This window comes from Echinococcus granulosus, assembly GCF_000524195.1.
Source record: "Echinococcus granulosus chromosome Unknown EG_S00003, whole genome shotgun sequence".
Taxonomy (NCBI): domain Eukaryota; kingdom Metazoa; phylum Platyhelminthes; class Cestoda; order Cyclophyllidea; family Taeniidae; genus Echinococcus; species Echinococcus granulosus.
This window is the reverse complement of record NW_020170383.1, coordinates 1,904,351-1,925,684: the sequence shown is the minus strand read 5'-3', so window position 1 is coordinate 1,925,684 and position 21,334 is coordinate 1,904,351. Positions and strand designations below refer to the sequence as shown.

The 21,334-nt window shown below is 40.1% G+C and overlaps 2 protein-coding genes across 2 annotated transcripts in view; both read right to left on the bottom strand. All coding sequences in view use genetic code 11, as the record gives it.

The window, feature by feature from the left end:
- Positions 1-1,942: 1,942 nt before the first annotated feature.
- Positions 1,943-13,692, bottom strand: EGR_00890 (Multiple C2 and transmembrane domain-containing protein; the record flags this gene model as incomplete). Its single annotated transcript, XM_024490139.1, has 13 exons — positions 1,943-2,032; positions 3,294-3,329; positions 3,679-4,104; positions 4,746-4,820; positions 4,893-5,018; positions 5,089-5,188; positions 5,264-5,405; positions 5,720-5,774; positions 6,360-6,735; positions 7,365-7,513; positions 7,924-8,484; positions 10,944-11,026; positions 13,476-13,692. The coding sequence occupies 13 exons, from the start codon at positions 13,690-13,692 to the stop codon at positions 1,943-1,945; spliced, it is 2,436 nt and encodes an 811-aa protein (XP_024355542.1).
- Positions 13,693-15,294: 1,602 nt separating this feature from the next.
- The window catches only part of EGR_00889 (ATP-dependent DNA helicase Q4), a gene marked incomplete at both ends in the record, with an annotated part of 8,953 nt that continues 2,913 nt past the window's right edge, over positions 15,295-21,334 (bottom strand). Inside the window, 6 exons of the mRNA XM_024490138.1 lie at positions 15,295-15,537; positions 16,531-17,118; positions 18,436-18,831; positions 20,411-20,617; positions 20,696-21,033; positions 21,074-21,288. Coding sequence (XP_024355541.1) covers positions 15,295-15,537; positions 16,531-17,118; positions 18,436-18,831; positions 20,411-20,617; positions 20,696-21,033; positions 21,074-21,288 — 1,987 coding nt within the window. The remainder of the gene's footprint in view (positions 15,538-16,530; positions 17,119-18,435; positions 18,832-20,410; positions 20,618-20,695; positions 21,034-21,073; positions 21,289-21,334) is intronic.

Sequence of the window (21,334 nt, the reverse complement as noted above, 5' to 3'; positions counted from 1 at the left end):
TGGATTTGATTTCGCACTGATACGTCCCAGAGGTTTACATTTTTGGCTAACGATATTTCTACCTGAGTAACAGAAAATTAAAGTTTTTTGACAGACTTAGGAAATGATTGCGTTCTATTATTAAGTTCACCACCTAGGTTAATTGGCACCTCAATGAAGTGACTGAATGCTGTTCTACTTCTAGAGTGGGTTGCTTCTTGAACAAAGGTGCAAATAGAGATCTCTCATGACAGAAAGTCAAGATGCGAGTACCCACACGATACGAATTTTGTTAGTTACGAATCCCTCTAGGTTAATAAACAGTAGATGACAGATTCCCCATTACAATACGAGTGATAGTGTAACTTACCAAATGATTTTATAACAAATGAAACGACTATTTTTGGTAAGACATTGGGAGCATAACCGAATTTCCAGGCGAAAGCTGTTGTCCGTAGGTGTTATTGGTTGTATAACAATCTTACAAAGTGACGAGGCGATATATTCCCCATTGTTAGAATATTTAACACAACTTTCGCCCATAATGAACAGAACAGAGTTAATTGTTCACTATACTTTAACTTTATACCCATAGCCAACGTCAAATCAGTTACTTTGATAAATAAATCGCCTGATCTTGGTAGAGAATATGGAACAAACTGTTTGGCATAAAAAAGGGATGCTTTGTCGCATTAATATGGCGATTTGATTCATGAGACATTAATTTAAGACAGACGCGTCCCTATGGAAATGGCATAGCTTGCTCTTGCCAAGATCATGACATGTTTGGTTTTAAAGGCGCTACCTCTCTTAATTAGGAAAGTCGCCGAGGATTGGGGTTATTACAAAGCAATCTAAGCAGTAACCTATGTACTACTGTGATTACGCCCCTCACAATAGGCAATAAGTGCGCTAAGTGAAAAATGTAGACTTCAAACAGATGATGGATGAATGGACGGACTAATACTTATGGTGGCGCATAAAACAAACTCTTTAGACATTTGTTAGAGAAAATGTTTTAGGCACTGCAGTTTCAGATGTTTAGTTAGAAATAAATATTTAGTGAAGAAGCACATTTTTGCATGTCGGAGATGTGTAAAATTACCAGGCCTCTGATAGTAAGGAGTAAGGCTTTTAGAACCTGGACATTCAATTTAAGAAAGAATAGTATAGGTAGTTGAAAAACTCACAGCCTCTGGTCTAGAAGGGACACGGGAGATCACATTAAACGTTGAGAATGTATATTTGCTGTTCGGCCTGAGTAGTTTCCTCGTCAGCTGATTCGTGCCTAGCATCAGTGTACAAAAGTCTTTTGTGCTGAAATTCTCGTCTTTATTACTTAGTTCAGAATTTGGAGCATTGCTAGTAAAAGCGTTTATTGTAGCATTTTCAGTTTGATGAGATTTTCGTCATTACCTACCAATAATTTATTTCCTTCATTTATGAATAAACTTGTCTAGTCTGCATTTATCGGAACAAATTTTAAAGTGTTGGCTGTTCCTACGTTAAGAATAAGCTGTGATTACAGATGTAACTTTTCACGAAAACATGTTTTACTGGTGTGACATTCTTTGAGGATCAAAGAAGATCAATGGTGCATGTTTAGTAAAGGGTTTGATACATAAATGACGCGGCATTAAAGCTAGGTATCTTCTCGTATTTGTTATCACCCAGCAACCGCGGACGTCACCGTTCGCTTCCCCCAATCAGTTAGCTTGCGGTCGGTATTGCTAAGACATTTGGATTTGCTTGATCTCATTTTAAAAGTACAAATATATTTAACTAGCAACTACTATACCCTAGCCCTCAATGTGAGACATAAAGGGTATACAAATTACGGCATTGTAAAAACAAACTGATTGGTTTAAAAGCACTTAATCAAAAAGATGATTTCAAATTTGTTTGAAAATGTGGGTCTTTTTAACTGTCATTGCGTTGTGCAACACCAATCCCTTCCAGCTTCCTAAGTGAACATTTGCTGAGAGTCTTGGTGTCGATGTGAATCTAGGCGCAGACCACAGTCAGTCTTGTGACGATACTTTTCCAAGCCAAACTGGAACACAATAAATCAACTTTACATATGCAGCCGTCTAATATAACAATGTGGAAGTATCTGTTTTCAGTATCATTTTGAATGGGTAGTACCATGAGATCTAGTAAACCATTATTCTTAACAAAAACCACTGACTTCTTTCGAGGTTAAAATAACATTTATCGTATGACCAGTTACCATAAACCTACAAGTTCCCAATGGACAAATTTGGAAGGTATGTTGTTTTTATTCATAAGTAGCACTAAAATCATCCCATATCCAGATACAGATACATATGCATGCCAGAAAGCACATAAACCTACCTATTATGCACAGCACCACTCTCAGTGGAACAAAGTATAGTATAAGCGTGAAGATAACCAGAAAAATAAGGCAAAACCAAGTAAGCCATGGTACTTGCCACTCGAAAATGCTGAAATTGAAAAAAAAACACTAGGTCTAAACCAACCACATTTGTCGTTTGCAAGACGAATTTACCCAATAAAAGCCATGAACTTAACTGCAATCAAGTGTTCAGTCTACTTAGGCTTTCAGCGGCCTATTTCAATGGGTGTTCTGAGCTATGAAAGTTTCAATCCACATATGAAAGATGTTCAGTATTGTAATGCAAGTCCATATAATCCAACATTAGATGGGTTACCGAAAAACTTTCTGCATTATCGGCTTCGTTAATGATTTACTGCACAAAATCAGCTGTGGTAAATGAGTCTTACCCGATGGTTTTTTCAATAGCCGAGGCAATTAAGTCCATTTTTTGGGGTAGGTCACCGATTATATCCATTATGGCGTTAAATTTCTTCTTTCCTTGTTTGGGTTCTTTCGGCTCCGCGGTATGCTGGAATTTATTATTTTGCATATTTCCCACATTTTAATAAAGTACGCAGTTTTAAATTTCACCCCAAATCTTAATAAACAAACTGCAACCATTTAGTCATTTCTTTTGGCACCATCAAGTTCTAACTATTACACACGCTCAAGTCTCGCTCAAAATTCCAATATGCAACACAGAAAACATTGACTTACTCCTTTTTAAACGATGGCTTGCATAAGTTGAAGTTAAAGTCCCGACTAAACAATTAGTGAGCAATTTCTTATGTTACCTGCCTTTGAGGCATTATGCAAGCAATGGTGTTCGGACCACCCTTTTACGTCACTTAGTCTAGCACCACTTGACAAGGATGTTTGCAGAAGCTTAATGTTAGTCAATCAATTTGACAGTTTCTTTTGCATGCGAAGGAGTTTCGAAAAGACAATTATGTACCTTTTCGATTTCTTGTTGCTTATCTTCCACCAGAGTCTACAGAAAGGAGAGAAGAATAAGTGAATTTTCTAAAAATTTTTATTCACTTAAACAGCCAGTCAAAGATCTGGTACTTTTCAACACATTACTAACGGATAATTATTTCTTAAATAAGTTGACTCTACGTAAGTATTGCTGTTGTGAGGAAAATGAAAAGTTGAAATAAGTATTCATTCCTTATTACAAAATAATAAATTACCATAAAAATGGTTATGTCATATGTTTACCATCACTTCTACCCTATTTTTTATTGGATATGCAGCTGCAGCTCTTTTGTTATTTTAATTCTGATTCTGTATAACTCATGCATTAAATCATAGATCATGCGCCGTAATCACAAATCTACCTCCTGTTTGAGAGAACAAAGTAACGCATTGTTGATTAAAACGTCGCTGTCATATTCAAAGGAAGACTTTGGAGAAGCGACCACTGAACCATCTTCATTGTGTTGTGAGCTTTGGACCCCAAGATACTTCTCGTGATTCACCACCGGTCCCAGAGCGCTGGCCCCTACTCCTGCGGCGGCCCTCGCAGAACTCAGGATATCCGGAAGATGAGGATTTTTGGAGGTCTTACGGCTGGCCAGAATGCCCACTATTATACCTAGCGGGACCATGTAGGGCTGAAAGTTCCACACAACCGCATTGTAGACAACCAAGGCGGTAAGTGTGTGCCACGGATTCTCCCATGAACAGATGTCATCAACCATTTGTGATATCATTGCCATAGGTTTAAAGATGGTTTTTAAACGCATGACGTTATCTTGTATGGCCTAAAGATAAATCCATAAATTATTATTGTCATAAAGAAGGCAAAGGCAAAGTTTTATGCTAATTGGAAGATCATAAATTTTTTAGGCTTTACACTGAGATCGTCTGGGCATCGGTTATTTTAAATATCATTACCATCAGTAAGAGGACATTTCTGTCACACTTTTGAACTGACCTTTAAAGAAGCTGTCTACAATCACCAGTAGATAGATAAAATATCAACCAGCAAATCGCACTGCTATGATTTCAATTTTTTAGATTTACTGACGATTTCGCTACATTTATGCAACAAAATGAATGGCTGTCTCTATTCCCTAAGCTATCATATTAGTGATATGCAAGTTGAAATGGAAGGGTTTAAGTATACTATCGTTGAAACATCCTTCGTGCTCATCATAAGCTAAATTTAAGCCTTTACTGCCATTATATGTTTGAAATAACCAAATTGATGGCATGAAAACTACAATTAGGAATTGTACACAATATGCATAGGCACGCAATTTATAAAGAAAAAGTTACAACTAGCAAAAAGTTGAAACCCACAGTCTTGTATTCCACGCTCAGTTTCTAAAAAAGTTAGGTATCCAAATAAATAAGCTATTTGTGAACTATGAGAGACCTTTCACTAGTTTCGAAAACGCACTTTATACTTTCGCGACCTAACTGGATGATTGAGCCAGGCTTCAGTTGGGTTCAACGTCCGCCACGCGGCTTTAAACTGAGAGTAAAACACTTTGAAGGAATCACAAGTGGGTTTCGATGCGCGATCCCGTGCTTTAACTGAGCTTACATGGTTGTAAACGAAGAAGAATTCCAGTAAAATAGATCCTCGCAATCGCTCAGTAAGGTCGGCATTTTTCAGAGCATACCAGGATCTTTCGTGGTTTCTAACCTGCAAATAGGTTATGTTAAAGATCTAGGGAGTGGAATTTAAAAAAAAGAAATAGGGCACTGAAAATTTCAGTTATTTAATTCACACCACAAACCTTCATGAGAGGGATAGCCACCCGACCCAGAAATTCGGGTTTCGATTTTTCATCATCCTTGACCGTAATGTACAGTACGGAGTGAATATCTGTGACAGGACTTGGATAGAGAGTAAATTATCAGCCATGCCAGAGAGAACCGAATCTCATAACTTGAGTGCATGTGGAAACTTACAAAACAAAGATTTTTTTCCATACGGGATTGAGTGTTTTTTTAACCGTGTGTGTTTGTACATGCATGTTAATTAGTTCCAACAGACAGTAGGGGTCGCATTTCCCGTTCATCTCTTTAGCCGCCAGGCCACTAGCCGCAATAACTAAACATAAAAAAATATTTGCGAACCATTAATTTTATATAATTCCCATTCTTTGAATTAATTCTGCCTGCTAAAAATGCAGTTGCTATGACTGCCCATTAAAACTTTAAGTGCTGTTATTTTTCCCATTATTTAGAAAAATGAATGGGGGTAATGTTCCATCTAAAAACAGTTTGAGAGGCTGCCCTTGCTCTACGGTCTGAAGCATGGAGACAGGAAGAGGCAGCGAGCCTGTTCCAAAAGGTGGGCTGATTGAGTGAATTACGATGTGTTTCGTTCAAAAGAGTACGCTGGAATAATTGAAGTGTACGTACCATTAACTCGAAGGAAGCCAACATCAAAGCGATTTTTCAGTGCCATGCTCCAACTCTGAAAGAGAAGTTGTTTCAATAATGGATCATTAACTAATTACTTTTAACTAATCAGTTACCTCACATCTTCTCTTCAGGCTCACTGAGAGACACAAATATTTTGTTAGCTACCTTGAATAGGACAAGGTATTTATCTTTAGTCGCAGTCTCGATTTGTTTGACCACTATTTTGACTAGTTAATTTTAGGTCAAATGCTGGTTTGACTCCATTGGCTTATCAAAACAACCTAGTATGGTAATGGTGAGAGACGAATTGATGCCAAGGGTGGTCAAATTCTTTCACATAATCCCTTCTTTTAGGTAGAATCACTTTTCTTAAGTATTATAAAAGGGATGTATAGTAAATGTGTTTTATTTTTTGTTACAGATTATTGAAATCTTTCTGTGATAGAGACCAAAAATTGGTTATTAACTATTGGACAGATGATTGAAATCGTTAAGTTCTATTTTTCGCTAATAACACCGTGCATAATTGGGTCTCCTGTGTTTAGAACCAAATTTTTTCTGTCTTTACAAGTGTTCAATTAGACAAACCCACTTTTTTTCATCCTCCGTTTTAAATGATATCCATATAGCTGCTCACATAGTGCTCGGCAATCTGAGCATCTGTTTCGTCAAGAGAAGAGTTTTCCTTTGATGCCTGAGGAGATAAAAACAAGTCGCCAGCCTCTGGACCGACGGAGTCGGAGCAGGAATTAACATTTCTCCGTGACATATTGCTTCGGATGGATTGAACACTACCAGTGGCGGACTCTGCATCACTCGGATGCCCATAAGAGTCGAACGATGATGTAACAATGATGGAAGGCATGGGATAAAGTAAGTAGGGTGGATCATCTTTGGCCAACCCCGTCAGGGTAGCCAGAAGGAGGAGACGGGGTTTGGGGCGGTAACCGTTCAGCTCGATCTCGATTCGCTGCGTGAAGTCCATCGGAAGTCGGGAAATGTCGATCAGTGCTCTAAAATATCGTTAAAACAATTCCAATTACTAACTTATTTAAAGAGAGTGTTATTTCTGTTCTTTATTTAATCTGGTCTTAAAAGGGAATGAACATCTCCTATTTAAATGGATCCCAAAGACTACTCAATGGACAATAAGTTGGATAGAATTTGAAACATGCGTCAATATGTGGAGATACAGTTGGAGTCGACGTGTGGGGACAAATTTGCCAAAAAATCACAACTAGAATTCCTGCTTATTTTTCCCTTGAGTGACATTAGGCTACGCGCTAAATTGGGATAAAATTGGCAACGTATTCTTCTTAGGTATATCTCTTAAGTTCTCACAGCTTCTACCATATACAGAGATCCGGAATTCAATTTGTATACCGCCCCAATTGAACATTTAATTCTGAAACGCAGTAGTCCTTCTAAATTGCCCTAATATGCAAAAATTGTTGCGCATGAAAAGCCTCGAATTATTATACTCTGGTGTTTAGTCAAAGGAATCTCGAGCAAGCAAGAGCACTCCTCATTGATGGTGTTGCGAACCAACCAATGTCTTTGCGATGAGTTTTTTAATTATACCGATGTGCTCCAGTGATATTCAAGTAGTTTTCTACAAGCTATTTATCAAAACTCTACTTACTCGCCAATCTTCTCAATTCCAGAAGCCGGCCCACTAATGTTGGGATTCGCTATGCTCGTTAACTGAATCTCAATCAGAGTATTGGATGAACGCGTGAGATGGAAGGTGAAGGTCTGATTCCACACAGGATCGTAGGTGGACTTCCTAATCTGATTCAAGCATTGCAAGGCAATACATTTGCAATTAGCATGCTGTAAAATTCAGTTTATGCAAAAGTATTACGTGGAATCGTGTGAAGTTTGTTACACTTGGGTTCAATTAAAAGCACTGGATGGAAAATTGTAAGGTATTCAGTGATAAGCCCAACACATTCTACAAAGTTCTTTGAATTTGAATTTATTATATTTAAGCTTCCTTGATAATGCTAGGTATTTAACTTCGAAAACTTTGGTGTTGATATAAACAAATAACGGCTATGATTTGTGCCGACTTTCAGTTTTCGTGAAGAATACATAGCGATGGTAATGTTGAAATAGGTTAAACCCCTTCTTTTATAAAAATGAAGATTTAATAAAGAATATTTCCGAATTTAATTAGAGCACTGATCAAATATGCTTACCCCGGTAGCGTATTTATCCTTGCCAAATTGTAACTGTACTTGAGTAGAAAGTGCCTGAGCTTGTTTAATCGCTGCTTGGGAATATGAAATATATTTTGCCACCATTACGCCTCGATGCACAGAGTCGACGTCTGCCTCATTGGTCCGAAACCTATTGAGGAACTTGGACAGCGGGATGGACTGAAGGCCGCAGGCGCTGAGAATGTTAAGGTGAAGAACGGCGGAGTCGAATAACGCCACTTGGGGGCCGGTAACGGGGTTAAACTGAAGTGCTGAGGCGCCACGCAAGAAGTGAGGTGGCCAGGGAAGTCGAGGTGAAACGATCTCGGTGGCTTTGGTCAGAGGGTTGGTGATCACCGCTACCTCGCTCGGTTGGTGCTGCAGAGGAGTCCATCGCCGCGCGTACACATTGGAGGGACGTGAAACAACATTGAGGTTGAGGAGACCTAAGTAACGAGCCTCGAATATCTGCACGCCGGCATTGAGCGGCCCATGCTTGAAAGAGCTGATGTCCGTCAAATTCAGTGCTGACAGGGACCGTTGTTTCAAATGTAACCGAGACTGTGATGCATAAAATACATATCTTTCGATGCGTCAATAAGCATCGGTTTATGAAGTCAAGAGTGCATTTCTATTATAGCTTGATATACGTATCTGGAATGGACCTCATCACTGTAGCCATTGTGTTCAGGGAAGTGTTATTTTCAAATCTTGAAGTCAAAAACTGTCGCAATAACTAGCGTTCATTTAAATACATTTATCTACGCTACATTTGTTCTTGAGAGCAGATTTATTGCAAATAACTTCAAAATCGAGCGCACATGATTATGCATAGTGTTAAACTGGTTCAACTATGTAAAATTCCGCATGTTTGAAATAATACCGTCAAGATCACAGTAGATCAGCTTATTTACTGCACTGAAGGCAAAGTCTCTTAGTTCTTATTATCATGAGTTCAAAAAGAGAAATAATATGTCAAAGTAAACGCCTAAGTTTCATGAGTTATGAGGAATTTTCTGGGTCTATTGACTAATGTTATAGAGCGCCCTACTATATGAGCCCAGGTCTTAATACTAGCAACAATACTGATCCTTTTTTGAATCACACAATACCTTTTAAACACTAACTGAAGAGTAATCGTGAACATCTAAATGGGTATACAACAATGATATTTCAAGAAGCAATCAGGATTGCGGAAGTGCGTCTGTTAGGAGTTTAAATAAGTGGTTTTGTGACGTACTTTGTGAGTTCGATGAATATCATCGGTGGATGATTTCTTTCTCAGCACAGGAGATGAATTCCTCGAACTACGCAAACACACCTGCATTCGCAATGTTCCAATGAGATATTTACCTTCAATTCCCATTAATTCAAGGTGTTTGGAGTAGATTCTAGAACCAATATTATTCGTAAGGTTAGGAATGGCATTTCTATTTCGACAAAGCTCTGACAACTCATTTACAAATAGTAGATTCAAATAAAGGCGATTCGATCTCACTCCCAGATGACATTGGTGCTAAGTGGATCGGTATCTTCTTCCGAACAGCAAATGCAATCTACCACCTAGAATTTATGCGACGGATTTCTACAGTTTTTGCAGCATACCTATTTCTGCCCTCAACTATCTTTTCTCCCCAATGTTCCTTTTACTCATTTAGGAAATATTATTTATTACATAGCCATTTTAACTCAGGTGGCTCCCATGAGGTCAACATGAATTGAGAAGAAATATCGGCGCCGCATTGCCAATGAAAACAAACTTGACAACTTGGTTGTCATTTGAAGTATTTCTGGTTCGATAAAGTCTTCAGATGTTAGTTCCCTTCAAATGAATGCAATTTAGCATCCTAGGTATATTTTATCTCGTTATGCACGAAAATAAGCCAAAACGAAACAACAGTTAATTGCTTTCAGAAATTAGCAAAACCATTCACTTATGAACAGTTAGGACATAACCTAATGAGAAAACCAAAGAAGTGGCTACTCATATTTGTAAATACTTCTACAGGAAAGGAACTTACATATCAACTAGACATTCATTCAGTGGCAGCTGTGCCATACCCAATGTTGAAAATCGGCCGGCTTTTCGACTGCAGAATTTTAACTAAAAGTAGCAAAAAACTCAATATACTCATCTTTCTTCTTTTGACAATTATTTTGTTCGCACCAATAAGGAATATCTGTAGTTGGACGGTAGCCGCTAGGCAGTGTAAGGTCATGTATTAGTTGTACAAGTCGGTTCTTGAACCTTTTTGACAAACATAGACAATAACTTCATTTGGTTGGGTGGATTAAAGTTAGTTTTAGAACGCTATTTGCCTTCGTTTTGGAAGACAAAGTTTCAAGTTCAGATTTAGTGAAACTCAGTCTTGGTGCCAATATAGTTTTAATCACATTAAGTACGGATTATGATTTACAGTTGCTAATATTGCTTCCACTTGCGCCTGTTAATGCGCTCCTAAGTGATTAGTTAAGACGGGAATTTAGAGAGTGATGCTGGTGAGTGGAAAAGGGGGTACTAAAAAATTCTTGAGATGCATGCGCAACCGTATCCATTGTGCTTTACTTGACATAGTCTTGAGTAAGCTCATCCACTCTACTCACTTTCGAGTGATCGACAATTATTTTGATCTGATAAAGGTAAGGAGAGGTGGAGTGACATCGGCTAGCATACGGTTGTGCAAGCGTGCATAAGGCAAAATAATGACACCTTGCATCGCCTTTACCAACCTGTGAAAGACAGTGTATTTTATCAATTGCTGGCTTCGCAAGGTTTTGCCTTTTTTTAACCTCACCTCAATCTTTTCATTTTACTGTTTTTTCTATGTTCAGCTAGTTTAGATTTGTCATTGAGAAATTTGTCAAAATTAGTGCTCGCCCTTCTAAAAAATCAGGAACAAAAGACCTAGCAGTGTCTCTTATGGGTGTACATCATTTCAATAACGAAACGGTTTATGAAGTCTAACCGTCAGAGGATGTTGCACTTCTAGCAGTGGTATTGAGAATGTTTGCTCCCAAACCTGCTGGGAAGATGAGGGCTTCACTGAGGTCCTTCCGAGTGTCAGTCCATTCTGCTTAATCTTTATGCAGGTATGAGTCCCATCTAAAAGGGAATAAAGTGGTCATAACGTCATGAAAGCTATCATCGTAGACAATGCACATTCATAAAAGTGAAAACAGCTTTTGAGGTTTATGCTGGCTCGCATTACCGTTGGGCAACACGAACAACGTCTGAGGCTTTGTCATCGAAAATAGTAAAATAAACTATCCACGTTTCTTGTTTCGAAACAAAAGTAGTATTGACCTTATTTGCTCCATAAATTAATTCCTTTCATTGGATTAGTGGACTTTTCGTGTTGGATTTGTACGAGGCTTTTACTACCACAACGTTACTAAGCACGCTTTAATAGTAATAATTTCATCTTTTAACTAATAACCAGGTATTAAAAAGTGAAATATATCGTCAGGGAGATGAATGAATGGGGAATGGTTAAATGAATGTGAATTCCGCAGCAGTATTCGCCTTTAAATTGCCCAAACGCATCTAGTTCCCTTTTAAAAATGCTAATGTGTAGATTAGTGGGTATTTTTTGTAAGGATGAACTCTGAAAATTATGCCACACATTTTTGATGATGGTTTTTTGGTTTTTGCTGCCAGAGTGTTTGCCATGCGACGAAAGAGTACGTACCTCAGTGGAACTTAAAGCCACCGAATTGACGTGCATTTGTTAACACTTGAATGTGCATATTAATGAACAACTCTTGCTTTATCTAATCGCAGTTGTGTAGAAGAGCAAAAGACAAAGTGGCCTTGTTTTAGCTAATGGCTCTTCTATTTTAAACTGATGGCTTAGTAATTGTGTCAGGTGAAGTAACTCAAGCTCAAGAGGCTCAGGGTATTCAGAATCCAATATTTAAAGTTGGTCCCTGAGTTCTGCCTTGAGTGGTTCGGCACGCAAGTTGGTACACCTGCATCCTGGAGCTCCAAAGATTCCTGCTGCTCGATTGCGAAACATATATATGTAGACAATGCCTCGAATATTGCCCCACTTGACCAATTTAAAACATGGCAAATGTTTTAAAGTACTTAAAATGTGTTAATACTTCATGCTTACACCCAAAAATCTTTGTGGTCGTTACATACGGCTATGCTCATACCCATGCAAATTCGAAATTGAGGTTAGGACACATTTAGAAGTGAACCTTATTTTAAGAATTACCTAGCTGTCAATTAGTCGCAATGTAAATGTTACAGAGTTTTGTAGTAAAACCCAACTGCATGAGGGTGGCAGATTTTTATGGAACCGTGGAATCACTATTTACGTCATACGATCCCCATGGCGCCGCAAAAGTAGCAACTTTGTGATGGGTAGATTCGAACATTATATGAAGTAGGCGTATAAAACAAAATTTAAAGTGATGTTTTAAGAGGTGATTCTAATCTTGAAGACATACTTTACTTCGTCTTATGGGAGATGTAAGAAGTAAAGTTGAATGGTTTAAAAATAATTGCTATCTTACCATGAACAATTGAGGTATTTATGGCATATACCGTGTAGATACACAGTTCGACCTTCCACTGAGGCTCAAGAGGAGACAATTGATACTGAAATGATCAAAGTTTAATACCAAATAAAGCAATTTGTCTAAGCCAGGTGTTAGTTTTAATACTGGCACCATAGATTGTAGTTAAAACTGCTGATGAAATTTCACATATCTGACCTTTGAAAAGGTCAAATGCGTCTTTCGTTTTGACAAACTGAATGCAAATTTATACATTATAAGTATTTTGTTGATAGCCGCCGAATTAAAAAATGAAAAGCAAACTTTGAACAAGCCGCCATCCTTGTAATTTACGATTATAGCAGTAACACAAGCATATGACAGAATTCTAATTCTGTTTTCCATTTTTTTCACTCCTCTAGCATCATGTACACAGTGTTAGCAGCTTTTCTTATCAAGTAACAGACATGGCATTTCCAAAACTTCAACTCAGCTAACCTAATGAATTACTCAAGACACTTTTAAGATGTTGGGTAATTTAGGCGATCGCATTAAAAGTGGGCCGAGTTTAGTTCCCATGTTGCGGTTTACCTATATCAGCTTTGTATAGTTTAGCGCTCCTAAGAATATCTTTACTCTGGCTCTCAGAGTCTCTCTTCCAAATCTAGCACTCAGCTCTTATAAACATCTTCCAAAATTTTTAATAAAATGCCGCGGCCTTCAACTTTATGTCTAAACGTTTATGCATGCAATTTTACAGTAATACTGCCTTCAAACTAGTTGATTTCAGTACAATCTCAGTTAATTGAATGTCAATGCCATCTCTCCTTATGAGGAGAAGTCGATTATTCCGTAATTTTTCTCTCAATCTTAGATGTAAAAAATAACTTGGCAGACTAATATTAATGTTCGTTGTTAAATCGCAACATGCTAAACCGAAAAGGATGGTGATACTATTTATTGACGGTGAACTATAATAAAAATAAGACCTTTAGTGACTTACTAGGTTAAACTCACTGCGACTGTGTTTCTTTGTATTCAAGAAGTACCCGCGCCGTCGTTTGTGTAGTACTCTAGACTCCCATTCATAATCATTTGAAGACAAGGTGGCATTATTGTCATCGGGTGAAAGGATGGAATTTGTTCCCTGCTGAATATCCTCGAATGAGCCAAAAAGCGAGCCACATTCAAACGGGAATTCGCCGCCCCAAATCGGAATGGATTTCGTGTCTGACGAGCATAAGGCATGGGGTAGTGCTGCGACATCCGGAGGCTTGGCCCCTGCCGCTAGGTGGCCCAGGGCTCTGGTGCAAGAAAAGGCTTTGGAAACCGACTTTTTACGTTCTCGTCTGTCATGAAGTGCAATCCGACTTTTCAAGTGGTCTTTAAATGCGCTCATTTACAGCCTGTAGCTGGCCTGCAACGTCAAAGCAAAGTGGAGGGTAAGTCAAGCGAAACAAGCATTGTGTGTTTTATTTGACACATAACACCATTCATTGGTTGTTTTGGCTACTTTTATCAATGAGGTCTGATTGGTTCATTCAAGCCGCATTAAATTTACACCTAGGACTCACCGAGTCTTACTACTTCGTAGGCTGAACCATACTTGAAGGGTACGTTGATCCCAATACCCAGAGTTTTTACAAATAGCATTTCAAAATATAAAATTATTTTTTGCAAATATAGATTCTACCAGATTGTTAATGTAATTAGTGGAAAGCGCAAACGTAATAAATATAGGCATACAAAGCATAAGGTAGTGGATAGCTAATACTGGAGAGCATTTCAAGTTCTTTTACCTAAAAAAATTCCTCTAAATAAAAATGAACCGATTTGCCTGAAATGTGGCTATAATACTCGACCCAAGGAATCGATCACAAGTTACTAACCAGATCCTAAGTGACGCCTCAAAGGTTTGGAAAGCCTTCAGATTAAACAAATATTACAACCCTGAAAAGGCGTTCTACCCATTTCTGCTCGGCCACATTTCAAGCCTGATACATTAAAGTCTCCATGTTCATGTAGAACTTCGTAAACGCAACACCTTAGTGTCAGTCAGCCATCACGAATGACATTTAAGTAAGATGGCAACCTGGTTGTATAAAACACAGCTCCACACCACCGCTCCTCCATGATGTAAACACGCAAGTTGCAATTTGTGAGGGTCTTATTAAGTGACACAAGATATGTAGGTCAACAAAGCAGCATGAAATTGCCGAACAAGCACCCCAGAAAGAGGAGGACCGTCCACATTGCCGCGAGCATTCTCCAACTGGATCCCCTTTCTGCACTAGACCTCACCCCAAAGTGCAAGGACTAGTCTCTAACGCAACCGGTCCTTCGTCAAAAACGCTTTAGCTCTTGGTGACTAACATGAAATCGAGAACCACCGCTCTCCGGTTGGTGGAAGGACTATGCAATCCAAGTGTGGTTCACCAAGTTGATACAAATTTCGACGACCCACTAGCTTGCACGAGCGTCAAGTCCAGTGTGCTTGATGCTAAAACCGGGCTTATATTTCCTTTCGTACTGTCTCATCATTAGCTTAAAGGAAATCAAGAAGAGAACACGCGATTCTGTTTAGCGATTGTGCATTGAATGGAAATGCGTGAGTGAATTGCGTCAACTTGCCGTTTTTACACAAAACAGTACCATAAAAGTATTACCAAGTTAACAAGGAGGGAAAAGGTAGCTCTGATGGACGAAAAGTGCAGAAATAAGTGGATGTGAATACGCTAAGCTTGTGGAATTGCTTTTCCCAAGATGAGTGTCACACATTTCTTTTCCTCACAATACAAAACGTCGGTAGCAAAAATAAAGGCCTTGCACGAAGCTCAAAAGGTGACTGAGAAGGAGAGTGGAGAGAGGTCAGGAGAAAGCGAAGTGGGCAGTGATGAGCTCGTTGGTGGCGATACGTTGCAGAGTGGGCCAATCGACGTCGAGGCAGGCGCGCCAGAAGCGATGCACGCGGGACCACGCGGTGGCGGGGAAGTTGGGCGAGCCTATGCCGTGGAAGATGTTAGCCACCACTCGACCAGTCACCTGCCCCCGACCCAGGTTCTGTCCATACAGGTGCATGAACTCCCTCACAGTCACTCGCACCGATTGTTCCTGCAATAAAGTGGCGTTACCAGAACACACTTTAGATATCTCCTTTGAGCCCCGTAGGGTTTAAGCAGAAGTCACTGGCCGTTTGCCCACCCATGTCATCTAGACGACTACTTTGAATCGACATAAAAATGCAAGCAGATTTAGTAGTGCTGGTGGTGAAATCAGCTGTTTCGATGTCCGTTGTTTGCGACGGCAAGGTGCCACAGAGTAGTAATCGAATACCCTTTTTCTTCCACTGTCTACTTAGAAAATTCCTCCACGTTGGAAATAAAAAAACGGTGCCACTTGCTTTTGGAAGCCGTCCGGATTGGTGGTTATGCTCAAATTAACATGGAGAACTTGACCACCAGCACCATTAGCGGGTGTAAAGGGCGCAACTTGAATAAAACTTATTTTACAGCAACATCATCACAGGGCTCTAACAATAATTAAGCAAGCCATTTCCCTCATTTAATTTCATAAATTCTCTTTATTTAATTAAAAGCTGATACTAGAAGGAGGCAGGCCTCACGGCATATTTCCATGCGTACATCGCGTTTGTTGCTATTTTTTGATGAGATCTTTACTAAAAAAAGGTCCGATTGTAATCTAAAATGATTAACATTGAAACGTTTACTGGCAAGGAGAGTAGCTGTAAACTAAATTTTCAATAAAAACCACGGCTCATTGTGAATAATAATGCACTGCCTGAAAAGAATGGGAACTAAAACGCATTATTTCTCAAACAATGGATCCAAGTCAAGTTAATCATATTCGCGCGTGCGCCACTTGATGATATAAAGTAGCGTACGCTTTCAGACCACAGCTCTTATCATTCTTACTTTGACATGTCGACTACAACAGCACACTTGAGTCACTATTCATGGGACAAATTCCTTCAAAAAAGGCAAAATAGTCAATCTACCGGGTTTATTGGTTGACAGCGTATTATTTAATTAAAGAAAAGTTAGAAGATGACTCAATGATATGCGCAACAAAAAAGGATGATGTCACCTTTTCCGCCGAAATTGGGGGTGGCCAGGTGGAGGGGATTTCCTCCACCGTCTCACTGAAATGAGCCTCCACACGCGCATGAAACCTCGCAGACCTGGCGCGCACGTAGTCTTGATTGAAGTCGATTTCGTCGACGGAATCGACAGCCACTAGGGCGATGGCCGACTGGAGTTGAACGAGACTCCGTAGGCCCGCACGCTCAACCTCCTGCAACCGCCGCCGAAGGTAAGCGAGCTCAGAGTCTAGCCGCTCAGCTAGCTGGCTATCAGTGTGAACCCACAGCCAAGAGGCGCGCGGCGTGCCTGAGAGGGCGACGCTTACGCCAGTGCGTCGGGGTGGGGCGCCGGGGGCTACACCGCTGTCCCACTCGAGACCGCGTAGCTCACGCAGCACCGCGTCGGGGCGCCAACCCCAAGCGTTACACAGAGTCACCAAGTCGAGACTCACCTCCCGAAGGTTCGTGGTGGTGAAACCCACGGCTGCGGTAGCTCGCGACTTAAGGTGACCCAGCCACGCGGAAACGGCAAGACTGCGCGTCGAAACATGAGCCAACTCAAGCGGACCGCCATAGCAGCTGACAGTGACCCCCTATAAGTAGGGAAATAGCACACTAAATAAATAATAATAGGAAATGTGCATAAGATATGCGGTTTAATCGACTATTTACAGTGTATTGCTTATTTTGCGCATTTTATGACGGGTACCCGCAATACACCCGTGGGAAATAGCTTTGATAGTGTTCAACCTACCATGCCAAATACACACTGCATAACCACAGTACTGTTTTATTAGGAAGGTAACCTGTTAGACCAATCTGACCAATCGGCGACAGTCAAAAGAGTGAATTGCAATAGCCGGAAAAATGTGCTGAGTGCAGAAATGTGCTTGATTCCAGTCACAATCTCCCATCGGTTGGTTATAACATTTACTTGTCATATCCGTCAAATAAAAAATTATTTTGCTCCAATCTATAGAGCCGTTCACTCTGTCAACTTGCCATGAAAAACTCGAGATGAAGGCATTTCAATTAACAAAACCCTTGGACAAGACTAAAATTAACTTTATTAACAATGCAAAATGAGAATAAAGGACCAACTCTGTGCTAAACAGTAAGAAGTTTTCGTAACTTGAAAATAGTTATGATGTTATCTCAATGACTAGCAACTAAACTCATGCCCTTGCACTTGTAAAGGCACTCCAACAACACTTGAATTTAGAGTTAGAAAATGCTAATAACGAGCAGCAATGGTGACTCCCCGTGACACAAATTACGTGAGTGGTACAAAACGCGTTTGTATATAAAAACGCCCAAAAAGATCATTTCTGCACTCCTCAAGCATTCCGGAAGATGAGGCTTAAGACAGAAAGCTTACGGCAAATCGGCGGCTAGTGAAATTTGATGTAGACATTACTGTGTAGCTAATGGAGACAGTCGTGTTTAAGATGTTCCAAAAAGCTGCCAAATAACACTTTAGTGGAGATTAAATAATTGTGTAGCAACAAAATTAGCCACACTTACCTCCAGCACTGGCTGACCACCAAATTTCAGTCAGTTTATGCCTCGTCCCATCTTTTAAATTGGGACGGGTGTGAAGGTTATTTACATTCCACTGCTCAAAGTCATCGATAAATACGGATTTTCACACATACTAGGTGGAATATTGACACGTGACAATGATTCTTCCGCCTTGGACTTTTCCATGCAATAATTCTAAAACTTCCATTAACAACACAAATGGATTAAATCGTGTTCACCAAATTCAGATTCCTGAACCCCAGTTAACCCACGTTAAAGTCCATCACATAGTGGGGCGAGGTAAGCTCTGACCGATATCTCAATCACTACGGCCGCTCTTTCTCCAAAAAAATTTGAGGGATAGGAAATAGAAGGAAACTAGAACATACCATAGGACCCGGAGGCAGAACAGTGATGAGTGGTGGAACATCAGAACGGAGATGCATGTAGGTGATTAGGGTGGTCAGACTCTCAGTTTTGATATCCAGCTGCTCGGCAATTTGATCGGTATCGAGAGCAACCACGGGTCGGCAGCTCCCATTGATGTCGGTGGAGTCTCCATCCCCGAAGACAAGACCCAGCACACGCTTCAACTGCACCGAGTCGATATGGTTCGCAAAAATATGACGTCGCAGTTCGTTGGCTTCACGCGCTTCCTCTGGAGTAAGTGTCACAGATTTCTCATCAGTGATGGTGTTGTTTTGAGTTCGCATCGAGGAGAAGCCTGGCGCGAGGAAGATGTGACAGAAGGACTGCTGACCGTTACGACCCACTCGACCGATCTCCTACGAAAATTAGGTTGATAAAAAGAGGTGAATTGGACTATCAAGAGCACTAGATGTTGTAAAATTGCTGTAAAAATTCGACTGAAAATTTGTTCAAACACCAATGTACAGCGAAAATCCAGATACCATTATTCGGTAAGAAATCTAATGTATTTCCGACCGAATAACATGTTTCTAATTTCCTAGAAAGCGTACAGTAAACCACCACAGCTTTCTTTTGAAGTGTAATTCTGATGACTTGTAGAAACAGTGAGGTTAGGTATGATGTACCATAATGACCCTGGAGAACAACGTTAACCTCTTTAAAAAACCGCAATTCTAGCATTATTGTAAAAAAATTAGAAATAACGCAAATTACCAGTTTTTGTTACTTAATTATGCATCGTACCAAAACTGGCAGGCGGAAAAAAAGTGAAGATAGAAAAGGCATACATTCTGACGAGGTTTCTTTTGCCGGAATGTGTCAGTCAAAGGCTGTCCACATAAAACGGTGATGGGTACTGAGAATAAGGCTGACCCTCTAATGAAGTTCCCAGGGAGAAAAAGAATTTTAACTGGACTGAGGATGAACAAAATTTTGGTACGATACGCCGGTTCGTATACTTTGAGATAGCGGCAAAAATAGGTGGCGTTATTCTCCATGGGGTAAAATTGACATCTTTGCTGGGTGACGCAAGTGCCTTAGCAAAAAAGTAGCCTCAGTGCAGGCAGTCGGGGAAGGGTAGGAAAACAAGCAACAGAAGAGTGCAACATGAAATTAAATAAACTAGGGCAATTGTAGGAAAACTTTGAGCTGCAACCTAAGATGGGTGGAAAGTTTTCAAACGATACATGTCGCGCACATTTTCGCCCTCCCTTGGATTATCAACGCTTTAGTTCAATAAAATCACTTAATTGACCGCCTCTGTACCGCTCCATTCATGATCAACACTCACGAAAGACGTTTTTATGATTATATCTTTGTTTTTTAGTAATGGTATAAACGTATACATTTACAAGGGACGAGGACCTAACCCTACACACGGAAGCGGTGATTTCAATATATTGGTGAAAAAAGAACATACCGAAATCTATCGAACTGTAATAAAAACAAACCTTAAATAACCACAAACAAAATAAACTTTGCTAAGACTGACGCATGAACGAGGGAAGGAGGGTAAGGGGGGGGGAAATAACGAATTTGTATATTCAAAGGACTTGAGTGGTGGATAAATAAACTGATAGCGAATTGCATTTATTTTGTTCCATCATCATTAAACCCCGTTATTAAAAAACCCGTGAATAAAACAAACGAAGACCGACCGTCGATAGAATCCACTAAATCAACTCATCATTAAAGATGAAAAACATATCAAAAAGTCAGCCTACAACCTATCAGAACATCAATATCACGTTTCATAGTTCTTCAGAATAAGCATGAATTTTTAGACATCAGAGAAGAAGGCTTCGACTGACCATCTAACCTAACTTTATTTATTTACTAACAACACAAGTGGACACGTCTGTTGAATTGAGTGCTTACGTATGCTAGGTGTTCAAATTAGGCATATGAAGTCACTTATAGGATTACCAAATTTACCTGAATGTAATTCTCGAAAGATTTGGGTAGAGAAAAGTGTATGACTGCTTGAAGATCTTGTTTATTCAAGCCCATACCGAAGGCTGAAGTTGCTACAAGGACACGAATTCGACCGTCCATGAAGCGCTTCTGCACCCGCACTCGCTCCTTTGGCGACAGACCCGCATGGTAAACTGCAGTATTCCAACCTACTGTGCGTCGACCAATCTACCAAGGGAAAAATCCTGGCTACTTAAATAGCGCCTTAAGTAGACTAAAGGGATGGGTTTCGCTGACTAGGCTGACCTTCTCTTTCACTTCCTGCAGACGTGTTCGGATGTATCCTGCTAAGCGTTCGGTGAGATCTCGGCTTGCAGCGTAAATTAAAATGGAAGGCTGCTCAGAAAACGGTGGTCTCTGAAGAATTCTAATTAGCGCCTCATCCCTATTATGGTCCATCGAGGCCGTAACAAGTAAGTTGGTGGGAATCGGGTTGGGAAAGGGTTGAAGATAACCGCCATCGGGATCAGAGGGATTTAGAGGATTTTTAGCATCACACTCTGTATTCAGCTTAACTGCGTCACCCATGCCCAAGTTTTGGCAAATGTTCTTGATGGTTGAAGGTGTGCAGGTGGCAGAAAGACCTTGAGGATACACAGATGAAGAATAATGTACGGGCCATACCGAGAAAGTGATTCACTCCAAGACGACTCCTGAAAAGGTTGCATATCTGCAGGTAGGCTGGTCGAAAATGGTGTGACCAATCCGCCAAGCAATGAGCCTCATCGATGCAGACAAAACTTATGGGTGGAAGACGATTCTGGCGAAGAATCCAATCAGATTCTACCAGAGCTTCTGGTGACATCAGAACATAAGCGTAATGACCCCTAGAGTACGTCCTGTAGAAGCATTAAACTATTCCTTGCCTTGTTATTTCTTCCATTA